A 9,784-nucleotide genomic window follows, 5' to 3' on the forward strand; every position below is an offset into this window, starting at 1 on the left:
TCAAAAAAACTCCAGCACTACTTTAATAACTTCTTCTCCAATTATGTTCCATGCTTTCTTGAAAAAGTGGGAGTTATATCCATCACATCCTGGTGCCTTGCTATCATCAATGTCCCGTAATGCTTTCTGCACCTCCTCTTTAGTAATTAGTTTGATTAACTGCATTTGTTGCTGCCTATTCAGAGTGTATTCATTCTGCATAACATCTGGATCAACTATTGGTAATGTTGAGGCTGCTGTACCAAGTAATTTTTTGTAGAAGCTTAGGATCTCCTCTTCTACTTCATTAACACTTTGTAGAAGTTGTCCTGTGTTGTCCATCAGTCTGCCTATGTGATTTCTTGCCTGCCTATTTTCTACACAAGCATGAAAATATGCTGTGTTAGAGTCCCCTACTTTAAGCCATTTGATTCTTGCCTTCTGCTTCATAATACTTTCCTCCATTTCCATCCATTTTGCCAATTCAACTTTTGTCTCCTTCTCTTGTGCTATTACTTCATCATCATTTTCTAGAGATGCCATTCCCATTTGAATGTTCATCAGTTTGTTCCTTGCTGCTTGGATCTTTGGCCCCACGCTGTTGTACTCTTTATTATTTAATTGCTTCAAATCTTTTTTCAGATTTAATTTGTACCACACCTTCAGCATTGGATTTCCCCTAATTCTCTTCTTCCAACATTGACTGACTATATCATCAAATTTATGATGAGCTTCTAAGCAATTAAAGAATTTAAATGGTCTTTTTCCCATCCCAGTAGGCTCAGCAACATTTACCATTAGAGGGCAATGATCTAAAAAACCTGGTTGCATAATAGTTCCCTCCATATTAGGCCATTTTTGTATCCACTCTGCATTGGCAAGTATTCTATCTATTATACTATGGACATGGTTGTTTGTCCAGGTGTAGTTCCTCCCTATTGTTTTGAGTTCAACTAGTCCAACATCAGCTATGAATTTTTTGAAGTCTGTCACTTCCCCTTCTTGTATTGGATTCCCCATCACTCTATCTTCTATGGACAAAATACTATTAATGTCTCCTATTATTAAGCTTGGGTCTTGTATTCCACTCATAGTTCCTTTCAAGTCAGTCCACAGACTCTTCCTGTCCTGTATGCTATATTTTTCATACACTGCAACAAATATGAACTTGTTGTTGCGTTGCCTCAAAACCACATGTCCTGCTATGTATTGTTCATGGACTTGTTTAACCTCAAACTCCACCTTTGTTTGGTCCCAAATTACCCAAATCCTGCCACCAGGCGCCTCATCATAGTTAGTAGTCCATTGCCAATTGCCAAACACCTTCCTCATTATTGGTTCAGCTTTATTAGCCTTGACTCTATTCTCCAGTATAGCTATTAATACTACATTATTCTTCCAACAGAAAATTTTTAGTGCTTTTTTGCTTATAGACTTTATTCATACCCCTAACATTCCATATTATGATATTCATCATGCTATAATATTTATTTTGGGATCCCCATCACCTTCATTTCTTCTTCTCTGCCCTCTTGTCCCCTGTGTTTCAGACAGTTGCACAATTTTTTGAGTTGTGTCAATTATGTCTTTAAAGGCATTTCCAATGTCTACTTCATCCTCTCTGTTTGATTTCCATTTGCTTTTTTGATGTTGATTTTCCTCTAGCAACCTGCCATTCTTTATCTTTTCCTTGTTGATTAGGCATAGCTTCTCCATCTGGTTCAAATTGTTCCATGAGTCTTCTATGAGCATCAATTCTGTCCACCTTAGGATCAAGGACCCTTGCTATTCTCCATTCTTGCTTTAGCTTTTGATTATTGCCTCTCTATTGTCCATCCTCTTTGTTCTGTCTCTGTTGATCATTACATGAGTGACCAATTTGACAACATATTTGGCAATATTGGGGCTTCCAGTCATATTGTACTATCTGCTCAATCACCATTCCCTTAGGATCATGAAGTTTTATTGATCCTGGTAAGGATCTAGTAATGTCCATTTCTATTAACATCCTTGCATACGAGACTCTATCGGCTATGGTAGTACACGCATCAGCATATAGAGGCTTCCCTAAACCACTCCCAATTTTACTTAATGATTGATTACTCCAGTAGCTAAGTGGTAACTTAGGGAATTTTACCCATAGAGGGATGGTTCTGAGTATCTCCTCACTAAGATCAAACCCCTCTTTCCATGGTCGTATGATAATTGGTCTGATGTTCATAGTATACGGTCCATTCAATATTACTTCATCTCTTTCTTCACATCCATTCATCAAAACTATGAAATACCCATCATTGTGAAACAATACCTTTGCTTTCCTGGCTTTACTCTACTGGTTTTCTATAAATCGCTCAATCGCCCCAATTGTTGGAGTGTTTCCTACCACATAGAGAATTATAGCTCGGTTCCATTTCTTTTGCTCCTCAGCAATGTCTTCATCCAGTAATTGAACAACTACTTCGCCATCCTGGATCACCGGTGGGATATATGATAGGTTCATACCTTTGGCGGCAAGTTTGTTCTCACTAAATAAACCAGCCCACGACCTTGCCCCATTTTCACTTTGTGTTGCTTTCAACTCTTGCATGCTCTTCTCATTTCCAATTGAAGTTCTGCTCTGCTCCTTTGGTGCATCAATTTTTACTGTTCCATTGCTTGGTGGCTTGCTTGTACTCGCACCCCCAGCTGAGATCATTGCCGCATGTGCTCCTTTAGCTCCGGCATTCATCATCGGTGTCGCAATGGTGACTGGCTTCACCGGCGTTGTCAAATTTACTCTTGTGTTGCTCAGATCTGGCTAATTTAGCTCATCATCACTTTCCAGATCCAGATCTTCATCCTCCTGCATTTTCTCTTTTGCTTTTGATGGTTGTTTTCCTTACTCTTGCGCTAAGATCAGTTAATTTCCTTTCTACCATTAGTGTTTTGCTAGTGTTCTTCCTAGGTCGTCCTCTTTCCCCCATTTCCGGCGAGGCGCGGGTTAGTTAGCACCAAACGTGCGCTGAGAGAAAAAAGGACTAGGACAAAAGTAGCTTTTGCTTCTACTCAAGAGCATTTTCTTCTTTTAAAAGACTAGCCAAACACATTAACTTTGGAACAAGGAAAATTAACTTAAATACACCTACTCAAGCGTTTAAACTTAAAATAGCTGACGTATGTACAATATATGTAAAATCCATAAATTAATATGTATATAATCGTGTATAATCATTGTATAGTCCATGTATACTGGCTGGAAAAAAAAAAGTAGTAAATTCGACGGCTATTTGTGTAAAGATCCCTATTAATGTATAATCCATAATTAATCTATACGAAACCCCTTAACAAGATATTGTTCGCCTATTTTATCCTTTAAAAATAGATTTTATATTGGACAAAATAATAATTTAGTTATTTTTCTAATATTTAGTAGTGTGAAATCGACTAAAATTTTAGTTATTAAATATTTCCTTAATTGGATTATGTAAGATGTCTTAATATTTAGAACTTATGAAGTTTACTGTAATCATACAACTTTGACTTTTTCTACCTCTTTTACATAAATTTTTAAAAAAAACGTATCTCATAATTTAGGACTAAAAGTTAGGAATTATTGAACTATAATAATTCCTTCAAAATTGTATAAGAAGGATAATATATCGATTTTTGTTGTGATAATTACTTTTTCGAAAACTTTGCAACATATCAAATAGAAAAAGAAAAAAGAACCTTTGAACACTTTATCTTCCTTTTTAATAATCAAACGATAGCAAACTATGAACACTTATTCCTCGTTAATTTTATTTCATTTATGTCAAAGTATCGAAATAACTTTGAACACTTATTCCTCCTTTCTCATGACCAAATGATAGCAAAACAATATTATAATATTAATTTAATTCCTTTAAAATATGTTTGTTCATCTTATTTCTTTTACGTCGAAGTATCAGAATAATGTCTTAGGAAAAATAAATATTATCCTAAACTGTTAATAAGTATTAATAACACATTCTGCTTACTCTGTTTGAACTTCGAAATCATGTACAAAAGCCATGTGTCGGTATTTGTCACGATCCGAATTTTCCACCCTCGGGAGTCGTGATGGTGCCTACTAATGAGAGCTAGGCAAGCCAACATTTATTACTTGACCATTAAATAAGCTAATCCATTTTTAACAATTTACGACAATAAAACAAAGCAACAAAATTCAATAATAAGGGGAAGTCTTAACATTTTATAAAACTGAATAGAATGCGGAAAGTTCAACAAAATCCTCTACCCAAGACTGGTGTCACTGTACTCACGAACTACTAGGAATACTACATACAAACATCTGAAAGAGAACATAAGCTGTTTGTCTCGAATACAATGAGATAACAGATAAAATAAAGGATAGAGGAGACGCCGGGCCTGCGGACGCCTGCAAGGCTACCTCGGGTCTCACTGAAATGAAGCTTGCTCCCACACTACGGCTGCTGCTGCTCGAAACCTGGATCTGTGCAAAATAGCACAGAGTGTAGTATCAGCACAACCGACCCCATGTGCTGGTAAGTGTCTAGGCTAACCCCGGCGAAGTAGTGACGAGGCTAGACTGGACCACCACATAAACCTGTGCAGTTATATATGTGCATCTACAACGGGAAAATAGCAAGAACAAACATTTTTAAATGGGAGGGGAACATGCTTCGGGGATAGCAGATAATACAGAATTTTAAGAAAATAATAAAGAACATCAATAATTTAACTCTAACACGGATAAGGGAAATAAAAGCAGATTTCACTATCAAAACATATCTCGTTGCAGGCGTGCAACCCGATCCCATTTCTCAATGTTTCCGTGGTAGGCGTACCACCCGCTCCCATTTCATTAAATCTCGTGGTAGGCGTACCACCCACTTCCATTTTATTAAATCTCGTGGTTGGCGTACCACCCGCTCCCATTTTATTAAATCAACAGTTCTTCCAAATGAAATTTACTCCAACAAACTCAATAATTTATACGAATTCATAAGACAACAAGTACACAATAATTATGACTCACTAAAGAAAACAAGTAATGACAAGTAGCAGTTAATTATGGACTTTAAGGAGCAAATAGGCAATTTAATATTTAGTATGCTAAATGTCAAGTAGCAATTAAATCACATAAACATGTAGCAATTATAGCCTAATTTCAAAGCATAATGTTGCGCAAGGATACCTTGATCCGATAATAACAAGTAACACAATAAAGGAAAATGCCAACATAAAGAAACTCAGTAATAGTGGAATAAGACAACTAATGCACCTGAACCGATAACAACAAGAAAATCAATAAATAGAAGTAGAGGACAATATAACTCAATTATCAGCACAAATCAGGAAAAAATCAAAGACAAGTGCAGGCATCGCCCTTCGTGCTTTTACTCTCGTCCTCACCAAGCAATTAGAATAATAAAATGTGCACGGCATCACCCTTCGTGCTTTTACTCTCTTTCCTCACATATAATTAATAGAATTGGCACGGAATGGTACATCGTGCGGCACGGCATCACCCTTCGTGCTTTACACTCTTTCCTCACAATAGCAAACAATGCACGGCATCACCCTTCGTGCTTTACACTCTTTCCTCACAATAACAAATAATGCACGACATCACCCTTCGTGCTTTACACTCTTTCCTCACAATAGCAAACAATGCACGGCATCACCCTTCGTGCTTTACACTCTTCCTCACCCAAACTACAATCACAAACAAGGGGCATGGGAATAAATAAAATAATAATAGAAATCTCGGCAAGGGAACACAATTAAACAATTAAATCCCGGCAAGGGTACAACATCAATAATCTCAACGTCCCGGCCGGCAAGGGAGCAATTTAAATACTCTTCCTCTTTCTTTCACTTTTATTTCATATCTCACTTTACCACTTGAGCCAATGCTCCAAAGGGGTTTAATCATTTCATATACTTTCACATGTGTGATATAACTTGAGCCAATGCTCCTCGATGTTCATAGGTCACAATTTCCTTTCACAAGCTTTCCACAACAAATAGGAATCATCACCAAGGTAAGAGGAATACAACGAAATCAAGATATTCACAATTTAAAGACTCACGGTCATGCTAGACACCAACGTATAGATACTCGTCACCATGCCTATACGTCGTACTCGACAAGAAGCAATTAGCAAATAAGACTCAACTCCTAGTCCCTCAAGCTAGGGTTAGACCAAACACTTACCTCAGTGCCTTGAATACAATTCAAGCCTCAATTATAGCTTTACTCCGCGATTCCACCTCCAATCCGCTCGAATCTAGTCACAATTCACTTAATTACTTTAATAAACACTAAATGAATCAATTTTGAATGCATAAAAATAAATTTCCCAAAAATTTTCCCAAAAATTCCAAAATTGCCCCCGGGCCCACGTGGTCAAAACCCGAGGTTCGAACCAAAATCCGGTTACCCATTCCCCCACGAACTCAAAGATGCAATTTGTTTTAAAATCGAACCTCAAATTGAGGTCCAAATCCCCAATTTTTAGAAAACCTAGGTTCTACCCAAAACCCCATTTCACCCATGAAAATCATTGATTTTAAGTTCAAAACATGTTAAATGATGTTAAAGACTGAAAGAAATGAGTAAAAACCAACTTACAAATGATTTGGAAGAAGTCTTGTTCTTGGAAAATCGCCCAAAGAGGTTTGTGTTTTGAAAGAATGTTAAAATGACTCAAATATTCGGCTAAGTGTAAAATATGCAGGTTGCAGATGTGGGAAATGCGAACTTGGGTTCGCATTTGCGAACCCAGCAGAATTCCCCCAGGTTTCGCATTTGCGAATGTTGGCCCAAGTAAAGGTTAGTTTTGAAGACTGACAAAGGAACTCAGACATGAACCAGGTCCATCCAGTGGTCCATCCCTCAGGTTCACAAAAACGGGCAGATTCAAGCATGTGGTATGCACGTGAAGGAGATAAGCTTAACTTGGTGTATTTAATATCTCCTGATCGAAAAGGTTGCATAATGGATAAGGAGAAGGAGTCCTTAATCAAAGAGAACACTATCCAAGATAGGGAAGGAGTTAGAAGTTGAAATCAACTAGAACTCTTCCACCAAGGAAGAGTTGCATCAGAACTCTAGTTATTTCTTCATCTACTAACTCTATAAATTGCAGGATGTTCTCACATTACATAGGTTGCACAAAAACGCAGAAGTTAAACGTGAATTGGGAGCAAAATAGCAAGGCTTTTTGTAAGCAGTTCGTGTGTGATTCAAGTGTGCAAACCTCAAGATACATGAACCAGATTGAAGAACCAGCTCCATAAAGAGTTTTATGTATCTTTCTTTATTTCTAGTTCGATTGTAGTAGGTGTTTTCATATTGTACCTTTCAGCTTTATCTAGAAGCAATTGTAATAGGTATTTTGAGTATTCAAGTTAGAGTTAACTTGAAGTTGTCGCAACAGTTAGAGGCTGGTTGCTACAACGGGATTAGAGGTAATCCTTAGGTTTACAAAGAGTTTTGTAAATGTTGTTTTGGCTCAGTGATTTAGTGAAGTGTTGGGGAAAATCCTACTGAGTAGTAGGTCGTGGTTTTTTCACCTTTTGAGCCGGGTGTTTTCCATGTAAAATCTCTGGCAACAGTAGTAGTTGGAACACATAGAAGAACCAGGTCCTTCCAGAAGTAGTTTAAGCGAAAAATTGGGTACCACACAAATCACCCCCCTCTTGTGTGGTATTGACGTATAAAACATCAATTGGTATCAGAGCGGGTTATCCTTGAAGAGGCTAACACCTTAGGAACAGATCAAGATGAGCGCACCACCTGGAAACTGGGAAGGGTAATCCACTGATAGGCCTCCACTCTTTAATGGCCACTACTACTCTTGGTGGAAAAACAGGATGAGAGATCACATCATCGGAGAAGACTATCAGCTATGGGACATTTTCACTGATGGTCCCCTGGCTACCATGAAGAAGAATGCTGAAAGAGTATATGTGCCAAAAACAAGAGCTGACTGCAATGCTGAGGACTTGAGAAAGTGGGAAAAGAATGTAAAGGCCAAGAAATGGCTTGTGTGTGGACTTGGTCCAGACGAGTACAGTAGAATTCAAAGATGTACCACTGCTAAGGAAATCTGGGACACTTTGCAAGTGGCTCATGATGGAACACCTCAAGTGACGAGGTCTAGAGGAACACTGGTGTATTCTCAATATGAGAATTTCACTATGAAGGAAAAGAAAACCATCCAAGAGATGTATACAAGGTTCACCACACTGACAAATGAACTTAAGTCTCTTGGAAGGGTTATTCTTGAAGAAGACAAAGTTGAGAAGATTTTGACAAGGGTACTTCCAATCTCTTGGGAAAGCAAAATCACAGCTATTCAGGAATCAAAGAACATTGCCACTCTTAAGTTGGATGAGCTAATTGGAAATCTCACTGCCTATGAACTTAGAAGGCAAACCATGAAGATGGATGCACCCAAGAAGGAAAGGAGCATGGCATTCAGAATCACTGAAGGTGCTGTCTAGAGGAGGATGAAATGACCATGATCACAAAGGATTTCAAGAAGTACCTAATGAGAGGAAATGGTCCTTCAAGAAGTGAAAGCTACACAAACCAAGGGTTCCTGAAAAACAAACCAATGAGGGGTGTTACAAGTGTGGGAAGACTGATCATCACATCAAAAATTGCCCTCAATGGGAAATTGAATGGAAGAAGGAAAGAGTTGAACGAAGGAACAGGAAGAAGGAACAGGTTCAACCCAAGAAGAACAAAGGATCAACAAAGGCTATGGTTGTTGCCTGGGGAGAAAGCTCATATGAGGACTCAGAGGATGAAGATGGAGATGAACAAGCACTTATGGCAATTGGAGAATCCGATGAGGAATCTGAGGTAAGTATAATTCATCTCAAAGACAAGATTAAATTTTTGTCTAAAGAAAGTCTATCTGAATTACTTCTAGATTTCATTGATGAATTTGAAGTTATAAACAATGAAAAGGAACAACTGTCTAAGGAGTGTGTGATTCTGAAAGCTAAGTGCAAAAACCTGGAACTTAGGGCTAGTGAAAGTGATAGTAAAAATGCTGAGTTAAAGAACCAGGTTCATGAACTTGACACCACAGTCCTAGAGCTTAAATCTGAAAATCTAAAATTGAAATTAGGAACTGGTAAAAAGAAATCTGATCACACACAACTAACTTTAGAAGAAAATGTAGGAAAAATGAAAGATGAGTTGTACAAAAGAGATGAGCAGATAACAGTCCTTAAGGAGGATCTAAACAAGGTTAAGCACGAGCTAGATAGAACCTGTAAATGGAATAGGTCCTCCAATGCACTTTCATGGCTACATGAACACCATATTAGCAATAAGAGATGACTTAGCTACGGGACCCCTGCACCTAAGTGGGATCCCAAAAGCAAGTACCTCACACTTCCTGAGAACAAAATTTGCACACACTGTGGTAAAACTGGTCACTATAAAAGTGAATGTATTGCAAAAGAAAAGGCTAGTCAAAAGAATAAAGAATTTGTTCAAGGGAAAAATAGGCTGCCAGGTTGGGCTAAAAAGAATTTGATTCACCCTTTTGCCTATAGAAAGGGACCTAAACTAGTTTGGGTTCCTAAAACTAACCCCTGATTTCCTTTCGCGGGTCCAAGTGAAGGGGAGTAGCCAAATATGGTACATGGATAGTGGTTGTTCAAAGCATATGACAGGAAACAAGAACTAGTTCCTTTCACTTGAGGACCTCAAAGGAGGTAATGTCTCCTTTGGAAATGGGAAGAAAGGTGAGATCATTGGGGTTGCAAAGGTAGGTAAGACTGATTCTCACTCTAT

At 38.1% G+C, this 9,784-nt stretch overlaps 1 protein-coding gene across 1 annotated transcript; it reads right to left on the reverse strand.

Annotated features, from left to right (window-relative positions):
• LOC109230073 lies at window positions 1-1,896 on the reverse strand. Its single transcript, XM_019395606.1, has 3 exons — window positions 1,801-1,896; window positions 1,488-1,695; window positions 1-1,364 (listed from the first exon to the last, which is right to left on the reverse strand). Exons 1-3 carry the CDS (start codon window positions 1,894-1,896, stop codon window positions 1-3), a joined length of 1,668 nt encoding a protein of 555 aa, XP_019251151.1.

Source organism: Nicotiana attenuata, chromosome 7 (genome assembly GCF_001879085.1).
Source record: "Nicotiana attenuata strain UT chromosome 7, NIATTr2, whole genome shotgun sequence".
NCBI lineage: Eukaryota > Viridiplantae > Streptophyta > Magnoliopsida > Solanales > Solanaceae > Nicotiana > Nicotiana attenuata.

Coding starts and splice junctions, on each gene's coding strand:
- LOC109230073 (XM_019395606.1), bottom strand. CDS start 1,896: ATGACTGGAAGCCCCAATATTGCCAAATATGTTGTCAAATTGGTCACT. Junction 1,696..1,800: donor AGAGGATGGACAATAGAGAG/GCAATAATCAAA, acceptor AATTTGAACCAG/ATGGAGAAGCTATGCCTAAT. Junction 1,365..1,487: donor GCAGAGAAGAAGAAATGAAG/GTGATGGGGATC, acceptor AGAATAATGTAG/TATTAATAGCTATACTGGAG.